The sequence below is a fragment of the Cardiocondyla obscurior genome, linkage group LG09, assembly GCF_019399895.1.
Source record: "Cardiocondyla obscurior isolate alpha-2009 linkage group LG09, Cobs3.1, whole genome shotgun sequence".
In the NCBI taxonomy this organism is placed as follows: Eukaryota; Metazoa; Arthropoda; class Insecta; order Hymenoptera; family Formicidae; genus Cardiocondyla; species Cardiocondyla obscurior.
Window position 1 is genome coordinate 5929179 of NC_091872.1, and position 14813 is coordinate 5943991.

General features: G+C 40.8%; 1 protein-coding gene across 6 annotated transcripts in view; it reads left to right on the top strand.

Annotated features, from left to right (window-relative positions):
• The window catches only part of LOC139105385 (uncharacterized), a 187817-nt gene that overhangs the window by 155259 nt on the left and 17745 nt on the right, over positions 1-14813 (top strand). For 5 of the 6 annotated variants that reach the window (XM_070661458.1, XM_070661456.1, XM_070661457.1 and 2 more), the window contains 2 exons: positions 4421-4589; positions 5860-7269. In XM_070661458.1, the coding sequence (XP_070517559.1) occupies positions 4421-4589; positions 5860-6211 (521 nt within the window). In that variant the 3' untranslated portion in view covers positions 6212-7269. Of the gene's footprint in view, positions 1-4420; positions 4590-5859; positions 7270-14813 lie in introns of those variants that run through there. The other variant, XM_070661460.1, reaches the window with a different exon arrangement.

Sequence of the window (14813 nt, forward strand, 5' to 3'; positions counted from 1 at the left end):
AATCCTGTTTTCTTAAGATGATGATAAATATAAGATTTGCTTCTCGCTATTGACTTGAAAAGTGGAATCAGAGGACAAATCTAGTGATATAGTTACTTTGTGCAACGTGAATCAGCTTTCACGCAAGTTAGTTTTAGCGCGGAAATGTGATCTGTTTTTACAGCTGGCTAAATAAGCTACGACTGCAAGCACGAAGTCCTGCGACGCGCGAAATGGCTCTTATTAAGGAGTACGCAAACAAGGGCGAATAAAGAGAGCAAATATATTTCTCCTGGGCTTATTTATCGCGCAGGAAAAGAAATTTAGGGGTTGAAAAATCAACAAGGAAAAGTTGCCGGCCAGAAGAATATATTATTTTTAAAATTAAATACCGTGCAACGTCACTATTTAATTTTAAAACATATTTAATCGTTTTATTAATTATTGGCCCATTTGTTTTAATGAAAAAGTGCATTTTTCAGTTTGTATAAACGAGTAAGTAAATGTAAAAATATAAAGAGTTTAAAATACACAGTACGTATATATTTTACTTTTATAAAAATACAGTTTTTACCGAAATATTACACTTTTAACTCTTTTATTTTAAAATACATTGTATCAAAAAGAATATTTTGGTTTATTATTGATATTGTAAAAAGTTTTACTAAAAGAAAAATTTCTCTTTTTGCAATTGCCGACCAGAAATTTAATTATATGATCCGTACGCTGTCAAAGAAATATTCGCGAACAACTACATCGCGTTATATTTTGACATAAACTGTACTCGAACGATTAATTTCAAAGAGAAAATAAAAGAGACCTCAAGCGAAAAGGAAAGCAATCGCCCTACTGTATCAAAATGATAATTTTCTGTTGTCAGGTGTCAATAATTTTAACGACAAAAATATTTTTTATACATAATACGAGCGGTACGAAATTAATGGCTTTTATTCTGCATATTTTTCATATATTATAATTATATTATAAAATAACGTATAAATTATATAACGTAATAACCTATCAGAATTTATAATTTTCGAAATATTCTGATGGACCTGCGGTGTAATCCATAAAAAAAAAAGTAATAATCAAAAGATGCGTCAGCGAATCTTATGAATCTACATAGTTGACATAGCGGGAACATTTCCAAAACGAACGATCAAAGAGCTAGATACATCACAGGAGATGTCCATCGATCATCAATATGATTAATATTAAACTTGAGCCAGTATTCCGACTCCATTTGTCACATCACGAAAGCCACGGTAATATTTATGACACGTGTCTTCGCATCCGGTGATTTATTAAATCGTTTATGAAAGTTATTTATTTTTCAAAAAAAAAATATATATATATTTTTTTTTTATGAGTATCCTGCTTTCATTATTAAATATTATTACATATATTAACTATATAAGAATTAAAAAATTATATTATCTTGATAATCACCTATTTAATCAGACTTTTGCAACGTGCAAGGTGCGCGATTATTTTAATATAATTGATTCTGTTTAATGGACCGGCATAAATTACGATGAAGGCATAGATAAAAGCTGTTTGCATCGGAATCATTACACGTCGCATAATATTTATTGGATGGAGCTCAACACAAAGCACGCTATGTTTTAATACCCCCGATCTCTCAATAGTCCCATACATATTTTTTTAACATACCGCAGGTGCGTCTAAAAAATAAAATTCTCAATTTTATTTGATTGAAATAGACGACATTCCGTAACATTTTTTTTTTTTTGTAGCTCTTGCATTTCAATACACTCAAATTGATGAGAGGACCGACCAGCTCTTTGAAGCCATTTTCAATTTCGTAATGGCCGTTTAAGTTTTTGCTAAAAATTACGGATCGATAGTTTTGTTATCAAATTGACTCGCGAAGTAAGTTTCACAAGGAAAATCGCCGGGATCTGGAAAGGATTAAGCCCTTTCGTCTGACGTACCCGAAAATATGTAAAAGACATCGTGAAGACGGCTAAAAGATTATGGCGTCTTTTTGACATCTTTTAGACGCCGCGCGACACAAAGTTTCGGATAAAGAGCGAACTTTAAGGTTTCGGCGGATGCACTTCCCCAAGTGTCTCCACGGGATCGCCTTCCCTCGTCTCCCCGACCCATGAAAGATTTTAATAAGCGACGCGTAAACTCGTGGGAAACGAAAAAGTGACGAAGTTCGAGCGCGGACAGCAGATCGAAGTCGCGCGGAATCGCGGAATCCAATTTAAATAATACTATCCTTCCGGCAACTTCGACTTGGGCGTTTTCCCCGGGGAGGCCAAGCGACCGATCGCCCACCTCTTCCCCTCCGTCTTCGTCGCCCTTTCCCGCTCTAACTATTCCTCCCAAAGGAGCTTAAAAAATGATCCGCCAAAAGAAATTACAGACGGGCGCGAGCGCGCAGTTCTTCCGCCAATGTCTCTCTTTTTCTTCTAATATCTCTTTCTCTATTTTCCTTTTCTCCTCGTTCTCCCTCGATTCCGTTTGGGACTGGATTAAATTCTCCATCGAATTCCGCAGCGTCTGTTCTCTATCGGGAAAGAAGATTCGCCCGAAAAGCGTTCGCGCGCGCAAGCTTGGGCTGTCGATATCCCGCGGGGCTTTTAACGCGTGGGCGAGTTTAAAAATGTCAACGACCTCAGACGGTATTACGTAATTACTTGAGCTTAAAAAAGGCGCCCGCGGGCCGACCCGAGGAGGGACGGTTCCCGATGGCGAGTGAGAATGACAGCCGTCGTTCGCACGGGGATTATTCGCCGGTCTAAATTCCGAGCGCGGTAACGGTGAACGTTCATCGACAACTCGAAAATTGAATCTGCGTATTAGGCGCGCAATCAAGATGCGATTACCTGCTCATTACGGTGCCGTAAAAGAATGCCAAATAATCTCGAAATGTTTCATATTTATTGAAAATGTAATTCTCTCACACACGCGTTCGGCTGGCGCAGTACTTTACGAATTGCGGGCTTAGGAAAATTCGAAACTGGGTAACGATTTCGCGCAAGATTCGTCCGGGGATCCACGAAGCGAGCCGGCTAGTTAAAGCGCTTCTATCGCGTCCCTTTAACTTCTGAGTTCTCGGTTTTACTGGCACAAAGGCACTCGCGTATTGAGCCGGGTCCCCCTGCTTGACAGCTTCATTTCACCCTAAGTGGTTTCGCCGTGTCGCATCGCGGACATTAATCAAGGGATTGCCCGAGTGTTCCAGCAAGTGCGCTGAAAGCGTCCCGCTGCAACTTGCACTTGCGTAATCGATTAAGCGATCTTTATGTGATAAACGACTCGTTTGTCCGGAACTTGGTATTTTAAATGACTCGCGTCACTGACGCGTCCCGCATTTGTCTCACTTTGTCTCGATTGTAACTTTATTAGCACTCACGGATACCCCGTGAATATCGCAAATATGTAAAATTAAAGATTCCTCGAATTAATTAAAGCCGAGATATTCAACTTCAATAAAAGCATCTCCGCGTTGCGCGCCGCAAAAGCATTTGCCGAAGCGGATCGGGAACGAGCGCAATGGAATATTCTCAGTTTTTTATTATTTTTTTTATCGCGCGTTTATTAAAATTGCAAAGTCTAAAAATTTTTCCTGCGATATCCAGCTGCATTCTCAAACAAAGTCCGACAGGTATAATCTGTCGGTTCGACATCACTTACCGATTTACGTAACACGCAATTGATAAAAAACAGATACATGTGGGCGTAAACGTAAACGCTTGGGGACAAAAACGAGAATTGGTTGAAAGGGGAAGCTATCGAATAAGTTGGTCATAAAATTTGCATAGCAATCGGCTCGAGAATTCAGCCGTATTGAATTTCAACAGCGGTCTCTCGCGTCTCTTTCGTTTGCGAAGCTGGGTTACGCGTGACCGATTTCCACGCGGCCAGAGATAAAGGTCCGCCCGTTTCCGAGGCGCGTTTACGCATCTGGCCACGAACAATCCGCTCGGAATTTTCTCGCGCGAAAACCGGTGCGCGGACGTCCGGTGCATTGGGGAGAAAGCTTTTTGCCGACAGCTTTTATCGTTATGGATGATGTAACCGCAGGTACGCGTTTTGCCTTCGTGTTCGCTTGAACTGAGGCGGAAGTAGGGGTCACGCGCTAAGTTATACGCTCCGTACCTTTTTTTTCCTCACGCCGACGAACTTCCGGGCACGGTTGCAGTGAATTTTTTCTCTTGCCTTTAGACGTTCATCTTTCCGTGCTAACTTATCGATGTACCAAATATATTATTTACGACACCCAATATATGAGGTTTTACCTTTAATTTTTTGATTATCTTAATTATTATTTCGATAATAACAAAAAAAAAATTAAAATCGTGCACGAGCTATTTCCAATGAATTTATTTTATCGCTCTTACAAGCAACTCTGAAAGACGCAGATTACTGACCATTAATACCGATCGCGTTTTGAATTGGGTTATAGCACCAACTCTGACGATCAGCGATGATTCCGGACGTATAGTTTCCAAGGAAAGACATCTAAAAGCAGGCAGTGTCCTCAGACTCAGGTGTGAGGCAAGAGACGTGCTCGAGTCGCTCAACGAGTCTGTCGTTTGGACCAGAGGAGACGAGACACTTACGGAAGACATTAGGTAAGTGCTTCGAACAAACCGTCGTTGCGTGTTGCAACCGATTGTTTCCAATTCGGTATAATTATGACAGTTACAATCGCGACCTTTTATACATCGTATTATTCCGGAATATAAATTTTTTTCAAACCGAAGATAACGCATTTAGCTTTTAAAAACCCAATCCGCTTTTTATTTTTTTATCATTTGCATGGAATACAAGCAGCATTATTTTTATTGTTAAATAATAAATTTAATAATATTTTTATAGTCTTTATATCGTATAAATAATTAAAAATATATTTAAAAAAGAAATAATGCAGAATTTGATTAGCGCTAAACGTGAAATATTTTTATAAGATTTATTTTGGTTTATTAAATATCAATACCTTCTAAAATATCTGTTATTTTCATGCACGTAGACGCAGACTGTTTATTAATTCAATTTTATAAAAATATAATATTGCAATATTTATATTCCCGTACTAAAAATAATAATCTTCATAGATTTTCTGTTAGAAAACCTGGCGCAATAAGGCGTTAAAATGCACGCTTGGAATATAGGCGAATATTCACGCTCGATGCAAACGCGATCGCACCCCACTTTGCAGTTCTACAATTTCTCCCCCGTACAGAAACGTGCATCTTTGAGCACTCTTTAAACGCTTCGTATCAATAGCTCTTTCTCACGTTAAATTCATGAAGCAAAAATGACATCGGGTGACCAAGTTCTAGTTTCGTTCCCTATTGGGTCCGCCGATCTGTAAAGCACGTGCGAAATTCAAATAATATGCTTCCACGATAAATTCATTGCCCGGTTACGAAACGAGTTTCTTAATTAAATCGACGGCGGGCAGCGTCTGTTCGAAATTGACGCGCAGCGGACTCGGGATTTTTCCAATAGAATTTTACGTTCGCTCATCTCTGTTTCTCCGCTTTTCGGCCACTTAACGTTAAACGTAAATATACAGGACGTTCCAGATTTCTCGGAACTTTTTATTTTCGTAAAATAGCAGAGCCAGCGTCACTTTAATAGAAAAGAAAAAAAAATATATCAAAGTAACAATTTAATAAGTAACCACTCTTAATTATTTAAAATTATTCTTATTTACAAAATAGAAATTTTATTTTATTTTCTTCGAGACCTAGAGTTGAACTCAAGAGCGATTAAGGAATTTTGCGGGGAAAAGAAAACAGGAACGTCCTGTATTGCCGCGTTCTTCGTTCGTGTAACGCGAGATGAACGGGGGAAGAGAAAAGCGGATAGGAATTCGCAGCTCGATTTCGTTTCCAGCGAGAACAGAACGACGGAGATCTCGGCGGGCAAGGAGGTCCTTGTGATCGTCAGTACTCTCATCGTGGAAAGAGCTAGCCCCAGGCACGCGGGGAACTACAGCTGCCTGGTACCCGGCAAAGTCAAGACCACCGTCGCGGTTCACGTTCTTAACGGTGAGTACGTCCTTTACGTGCACACGTGTGCCGCGTCGTTACAGGGACTCCGTTTCTCTCTTTCTCTCTCTCTCTCATTCCGAAAGGAGGAAGACGATTCCACCGGCACGTTGGCCGTTACTTATCAAAGCGAGACAAAGTTCTCTTATAGCCGGAAAGACTTCGGATCAGAATGCGCAGTATGGATTACAATTTAGAAACTCGGACCGTCACGACCGAATGACATTTGCCGCATTTCGCCGTTTCTACGATCTTTTCGCTTGGCGGTTTCTTCCCTTTGCAACAAACGCGCGAGTCCTCTATGTACAAAGTTACATTTTCAAGCTCAAACGAACGAAAACGCGAGGGTACGGCCGGGCCGTGTCGGAGATCTCGAAGTTACCGGAGTTGGCCGACGTTGACTTTTCAGGGTGATTTCAACTTCGACCAAAGGGAGAAGTGCATATCTTGCAAGTGTATTTACACATTCGTATTATTATTTCGTTATTTAATATTTGTTAAGCTACAGCTGCACTTCGATAAACAACGGTTAATTTAATTAATTTAGAAAGTTAGTCTACGGTATGTGGAAAAGAGTTTATGTTTTTCTTGGCGATTTCCATCGAACCACGTGGACTTGTTCACCTTCGCCGACGCCAAGTCAGTTCAGACTTAAGGGATATATAATCACGGGGTTAGTGTCTTTGAGGTGCTAACGCGAACCGGCGGCAATTTCTTTTTTTTTATTATTAAGTTTTTGTGCAAACACTTTACACGTATGTTCTCCGCCAGTCTTAGCGTCTGTGTCGTTTCTGCGAGGCACGGGTTTCCGCGAGTCTCGTAGTTACTTATCAAACTTGAATGGACCGCCATCTCGTCGCGCGTATAGGGCGCCGGGAATACGAAACAAGGTATAAATCGTCGGGGATTTGCACGGTGATTACTCACGGTCGAGCCCCGCGGGCGCGCGTTTTTCGCTCCTCCACCGTTTCCGGATATAGTGCCCGCGGTTATGACGAGCCATCCACCCCTCCCCCTTTTCCCTCCCCTGTACGGCGATATAGAATGTTAATGTCGCTGTAGCTCTTCATTACGTCGCGCGACCCTCCGCTAGTATTCCCGAAAATTTGCGAGGACGCTTAATTTATTCCGGTTGACCGCATTTGCGTGATGGGGAAATATTGTGCGTTTTATCACGCGCCGCCAGAAAGCGGCTCCTCCCACGACAAAGTTCTCGACGAGACGGAAACCCGGAAAGCTTCGCGCTTTTTGTCAAAAAAAAAAAAAAAAAAAAAAAAAAGTCTACAACACCGGCGGGCGAATATTTCACGGAGGGGAGAAAAACTTTCCCCGGGTCGTCGCGATCTAAATAACGAACGCGTCAAATCTAAAACAAGAATCGCCGTAAAAGGATTTCTATCAATTATTTCCTGAGTGATATCTGAGCCTTTTCAATTCACCAAATCGATTATCGCGAGAACCGATGAGAATAAAATATTCGCCGGGAGATGGGTAAATATTAATAGCGGAAGAGCTTATCAGGGAGAGAAAGAGAGCTCTTTGAAAGCTTGATGAAAATCTGTGAAGAACAGGAAAAACCACTCGCGCGAATCAGCGGCGACATATATTATAAAACAGCCTGTTAATTACGAGCCCGAGGGCAATTTGTGATAAGTTTAACTATCGAGTCGCGAGGACGAAGAAATCCCTTTTAAAGCGTGCACCTTTTCCGGGACTAACACTAGTAAGGTGGAAGACACCTCTTTATCCCGTAATGCGCTTAGCAGATGTACCGAAAACCCGGCGAGAAGCTCGAAGGAGAGGCTGTGTTCCTTCGCAACATCATCCATTCAGCTACTCGAGCGTGTCTCTCATACGACGTCGGATCGCGACGCGATTGCATAAATTTCAGAGAGCGTCTACTAACCTAACCGCGTATACGCAAAAGACGAAGGATATGTATCTGATTTGTATCGTCGAACTGTTGAACTTAACGTTCGCGAGATTGAATTGGATTTCACGTTGACTAAGATCGTACAAAATCGTAAAGTATCGTATAAAAATAAGACTCTGCGATATAAAATGCGGTTTTGCAGGATAAATGCACATAATTGGATTCTCGTCAAAGTAACATTTCTAAAGAAAGAAGTGATAATCATCCAAAGCTTCCAGAGATAAAATCCAGTAATAGCACTTCGGAAATATATCTTATCTCGCCCGTACAAAGGAAAAATGTCTTTTTACAGCTCGTTCTACGGCGAAAGATAGAAGGGCGTTGATCCCTAAAGCTTTTAGCCGCGATCGTCAAGAAAAACAGAAGCAGATGAAACAAACAGCGGATCTCGTAGTATTGATCAAGCGTAATATACGGCAAATATTTACAATAACTATATTTACAATAAAAATGTTACTTCGTAAGAAAAAAAAAAAAAAAAGAATGATATAATTTTTATCATTCAAAATAATCCATTTAATTGAAATAAAATTTAAAAGTATTATTTCTAAATGTTTTCGTGCGCGCAATACAAGAAAATCTCATCGAGAAGAGCATGAAAAAGAATCGAGAGAATAAACAACCCACGAAACTTACGCTTTCAGCTTTAAGCAATAATATAAATATGTTTACAATAAAATAATACTGTTAAAAAAAAAAAAAAAAAAAAAAACATTTAATACATATAATTTTAATTAAAAGTAAAAAGCCTCTTAAATTATTTAATTCTCAATATACAATTGTCAAAAATCGCAGTATATAATACGAGAAAGATTCGCCATAAAATTCTATTTTGCCAAAACGAAAAGGAAGCGACTGTCAAAAAGCAGTTGATGTAAGGATGTAAGAAAATAAAGTGGGAGAAGAACACGAGGAACTGCATCGAAAATGTAATCATCCTCGAGTTTTTAGCGAGACGAGGGCGGCCCGCTGAAAACTCGATGCAATATTAAAGTCGTCCCGAGGAATTAGATCACGTGTCGTTCTGTAAGAAACAGGGAAAACGGTTTCATATTTCGTTGACAGAATCAATGCGCTTTCAGAGACGTTAAGCGAGCGCAGTCGGAGCTCGAAAGACGCCGCGTCCGTTTTGACGTAGCTGACGGTGGCACAAATCTTTTGATACTTCGACAATGCACAATGCACATTGTGCTCCTTTCTCGATGATCCATAACGAAACTCGCGCGTTTCCCAAGACGGCAAAGGGACGGAAGAAAAAAAAAATGAGGGGAGGGAAACGGTTTCCCGCCGGGAAGGGCGATGTTTTCTCACCAAGATATCTGTATTCTCGAGATAAACGGATACCGATAAGAGAGCGAAAGATAAGAGGAGACACGATAGAGCGACCCCGCCATTCCACCCTCTCTCGCGGACATAATACGCGCCCCTTTTCAACGACTCGCTCCTCGCTCGGAAGCCACTTCTTTGCGAGAGTAAACTAGGTGCAAGGGACAGCTTCATCTTTCCCGCGGCCTGTTATAATCTCGCAAAACGCCTTTGATCTCCCGCCAGACCCGTGTCACTGCCTCATTTCTCGCGAGAGTCGCGAGCACGCTGAATGCTGTCGCTTCAACATCGCGAATTACGCGCGCCGTCGAGATTAATTCTTCGAAATGGTTTTAATCAGCGACACCAGACGAGAAAGACCGACTGAACGGAAAATCTCTTTTTATTTATTTTTTTTTTTTTTGTAATTCGCTATAGCTTCGCGTTTGTTGTACACGACGCTGCGCTTTTATTAAATATGCAACTTTCAAAAGAAATCGACCCGCGCGGAACGCAGACTCCGAATAGATTTAAAAGACATCGCGAGAGACATGGGGAGATGTATGGGCGCTCGGTTTTTCGATTTTGATTCACGTTATCTATAAATTCAGACTCAAGGACTCACGCGCGCGTGTGTTTCATAGAACGTCGAATTTATGTTCCATTTTCCATCGAGTGCACAGTGAAATAAATAAAAATAAATAAAAAAAATAAAATAAAATAAATCAACAATAAAATTGCAATTTTACATCAATTATTTGGGGCTTGTAATGTAATTATAATTTTTCAGCGCCCGTCGCATAAGATGCAAACGTGTACATTAAACTTCACACCCAGTCGCACAATTTTTTTTCTTTTTTTTTTTTGCCGACAATCCCGCCGCGCGAATAACGGAAGCGCAATAGCGCAAGATTAAGCAAGGTCGTTCGCCGTCTTTATTCAGCGACGCGTTGCCGTTAGCACCCTCGTGTAGACCGACGGTGACGTAAAATGTGACGGCGACGCAGAACGGGATGCACGTTTCATGGAAATAGAAATGCCAGCAGCCTAATGTGACGGCAACGTGGAAATGGGGCGAGTCGCGGGGACCGGCGAGGGATGCCGCACCCGAAGGAGGGCCGGTGAATGCATCCCGGTAGGAAAAGAGCGCGTTATCGCGCGGCCACTTTTTTCGTCCATTTACGAGCTTTATTCCACGGCGGACTTGTGTCTGCTAAAGCGCATTTAATGCTTCCCGGCCCCGAGGCTTCACGTACGCGGATAAGAACGCTCGGCCTCGGACGAACATAAGGCATTCGCGCAAGAAGGACGACACGAAGGACCGTGACGCTGGAGCCCGCGGAGATTTTAAGAATGCCCAGCCACGAAAGTTCCCTGAACATTGATTGAATCGATCCTACAGTTTAAAATACTGTCAATAAATTCGAGCAACTTGCATGGCGCGAGACTAATTGTAAGATCATTAGCCAGACAAATTTCTTTTTTTTTTTTTTTTCTTATTTCGCGCCGGAAAAATTAAGCCGCGAAACGAGAACCAAGTATAAAAAATAAAATTAGGTACAAAAAAACGTAAATTATGAAACGCAAATACAAAGTGTTGTACAATTGAAAGTTTATAATTAGAACACGGATAAATAATTAATATATTCGCGAGGAATTAAATTTTATCTCATAAATTATTTTAATATCATCGCCTGATTAATTACAATAAGGTCTTCTCATTAAAGCTTGATTTTAACTAAACCATGTTTTAACGATTTTACTGTTAACCAATTGTCAAAGCGTAATTCAATTTGATGGATCAGGCACTAGGTAATCTGTACAACGAATCAAATAAATTTATGTGCCTGCGTGTCTGTAAATAATTCCACTAACTGAAATCAGCACGTGGAAGTAAATGAGATTAGCTTTTGTTAAAATCTATCAAATTGATATACGTATCGAAAGTAATTTCTAAAAATAATCAAGTCCTATTTGCAGTTCACATTTTAATTGAGTTATTTTTTATATAAATTTCGAGTGGACGTACATTCCTAATTACGATCGACATATTCCGTCGCGTTGCACGCACGTGTATTTTTAACAATTAGTGGCTTTTGACGGGATATTCGACGATAAAGACCGAAAACTTCCGGTTGCAAGTCTGTGCTCGGGGGGGGAATCTTATTTCACGAGCTGCTAAAGGCATACGGTATTCCCTCGAACATTTCCGGAGACGTGGCTCCGCGTGAGAAATCGTCTCGCGGTAAGATACAGCCGTGCCCTGCGGCTCACTGACGTAATCCGGTAATTTCTCTTTCGTGTCTAGTCTGGCTCGGGTAGCGTGCTCAAGACGAAGGGGGCGAAGGTTAGGCGGGACCAATTAAAATGCCACCCGGCCCCGAATGCCTCCGTCGCTAATCAACTCAGAACCGCGCAATGTTTGGGTCATTAAGGTACGCTCTCGGGGCCTGAATTTCCAAGCCGAATGTCCTTAAGCCAATTACATGGAGCTTCCGTTCCAGTCTGGCGTTCGCCGCGACTTTAATTTCGGCGACCACGGTAAAACACCACCTTGATTAATTGATTTAATTTAATTTGAAAGAAAATGGGATTAACTATTAACTATAGTCATATTAACTTCGCCATTCTATCGCATATTTTTTTAATGGCTCGATACAAAAAGTTTAAGGTGCTGTTAAAAAGTTCGAGTTGCTAAAAAGAAAAAAAATTAAATAAAAATATTCTGATATAATACTTGAATTTTTTATTTTATTTTATTTTTTTATTTTACTGTTCAGACGTTTACGAGAAATATTTATGGATTGATATATTTCTTTGCTATCGAGAGAGCTGCCAAAATCGTCAAAAGCTAAGAATAAGTGGAGCCTGAAGTAGGATAAAGTAATAGAGACGAAGGTCCTTTCCGGAACGTGGCTCTTGTGGCAATTCGACCCTTCTGTCGACGACTTCAGATTCCTACCACAGAGCCGGAGAAAGCAAACGATACTAAATTCTAGTACGTGATTGTGGTGCCGTGCCAGAATCGAGCTGGATACGTTTGAAAAATATAACCTGCCGCGGCTTATGACGTTCAGCTGGAATCCAATAATCGCCATTTTCCTAACTTTATTAATGTCCCACGTTTAGAACATTTTCAACTCGACATCCCGGCGCTTTTACAAATTTTTTAACGACAAGCACAAAATAAATCTAAAATATAAACAAACCGAACACAAAAAAAAAAAAAGAAAGAAAGAAAAATTCTCGATCGCCGCATAATATCAAACTGAGCGCGCTCCGATTTTCACGTGCAGGCCTTTCAATTTCAAATCGAGAGATTAAATTTAAGGTCCTGGCTTGTGGTCGGCCGAGGGACAAGCACGGGAATTGGAATTCCTAACACTGAACTAGCGGGATAGGAAGTGGCCAATAGGAAGTTCTGCCTCTTCGCCGCCGGAGGTTGGCGGACACCACGCCACATGCAGGAAATGTATCCAACGGGCATGAATCGAAGTAGCGAGGATGAATGAGAAACGGAGTTGAACAACGGGGAACAGATCGGCGGCTGCGGCCTTTTGTAATAGCATTGCTGCGACATATTTTAAAAGCATACGACGATATGGATTCCCTTCGCCCTTGTAACGAAAACATTTAATCACCGCACCGAGATCATTTAAACCAATTTTTTTTTTTTCATTAAAGGAATTTAATACGCTATTTTTTCTGTTTCCTTTTATTCTTTAAAGCAGTTTTACGCCTTTCACGATGTAATCCGTCGAATGACCTGGTTACTTACACTTTCTTAGATCTTTATTCTACTGCAGAAGCATTGAAATATTGAACGGCTGAAAAGCATCCTTTCAAGTACTCGTCTCGATATTACTTTCGAAAAATGAAACCAAGTTGTGACGATTTTCGCTAAAAGCTAGCGGAAAATCTCCGCGAGCAATTTTTTTTTTTTATTTCTTTTTTCCACGTAAAGATTAAAAAATCGTCGACAAAATGCGGAAGGAAAAAGAGAAGCGGCTCTCGCGTGATCAAGAAGCTGTTCGCTAGTCATTAAACCGGCGCAGAACATTTTCGACGAAGGCTGACGTCTGCCATCGGCAGTCTGACGTTTCATTGGTGTTCCCGTGGTATTTCATTGAAAAATGCTAGGCTCTTTCCTTCTCTTTCTCTCCTTCGGAGTGGCTGCCGGAACGGATGCCCGGATTAAGATAGATAAAGGAGATCTTAGGATCTCCGTGATTTTTTGCGAGCCAACCGAAAGAAAGATCTGCGGCGTGTAACAAAGAAAAAATTCTTGGGTGGCGAAATGAGATCGACTGATCGATACGGTAAAGAAAAAAAAAACGGATGAAAAGGGAGAAACCGAAACGCAAAAGGGCGCGAATAAAGAAGATGAAAAAGGAGAAGTCGCAAAGAAGTTGAAAGGATATTTGTGGAAAGAGAAAAGAGAAAAGGACTCGAAACTCGGTGAAAAATCGGAAAAGCAACTTGGTAGACGAAGGGACAGCGGTACTCGAGACGACGAGGAGGGTGGGGAAGAGAGAAGCGAAGAAGCTGTAAGTCGCGGGTCGGTGATCGAGTGGGACGAATTGACAAATTCCACGGCGATCCTGGAACACGGCCAGCACCGCGATTTCTATCGCCGGGCATCCCAACGACAAGAAGAAAAGGAAAGACGCGGCCCGGAAGAACGCCACGTCGAGCGCGGGGGAACGTTTCGTTATATGATCGATAACCGCGAATAATTTTCGGAAAAACTTGCCGGACGAAGGATACTCCGCGGCATCAGATATTTCTTGGCGTAGTTTTAATGATTAAAATGCAAACGCTCGGTTAAGATTTTACGTTTAATCTGCTTTCGTTCGATTTACGTCACGTATCGTACAAGTTACCGGATATATGAACTCTGACAGGCGTTAATTACAAATATTTTGCTTCTTCCCGCGAGTTAATCAATAATATTGCATGCCTTTGTTGCAAAAAGAAAAAAAAAAAGGCTGTGATGAATAACGAGAAAAATACGTACATTATGGAATTGGTGGAGGAGAGGAAAAAAAATCGAAAGTTTTTATTTTGCAAAAAAAAAAAAAAAAAGCGAGCTAGCAGCTCGTGGAAATATTCTACCCGATTAACGCGGGAACTTTTTTAATTGGAAAGCGAAGCGCAGTAGGGCGTCGGAATAATACCGACATGATAGAAAAGAAACGGTAGAGAGCCGTGTTCTCGAAACATTACTGTCAAAACAATAGAACAATTTACAATTTACAATTAAAAATACATTTGTTTTTCATTAATCAAAAACTGTGTTATACGCATATTTTGGAAGAAGAAGCAAAGGTTATTTACTGCGACGTTTCTGTAAAAGCAAGACCGCTTACCAGTGTCGTTGATTTTGTATATTCTTTCTATTCGGCCGTGAATGTATTAAATCAATTATTTAATTAAAAATATAATTATAATATCCGATTGAGTCGCCGATTTGTTCGAAAGTCTCGGCCGTCGCGCGACACGGCGAGTATTGATATAGGAGATGTTTTACTAAACGCGAGGACATTTTAATTTTTGCGTTA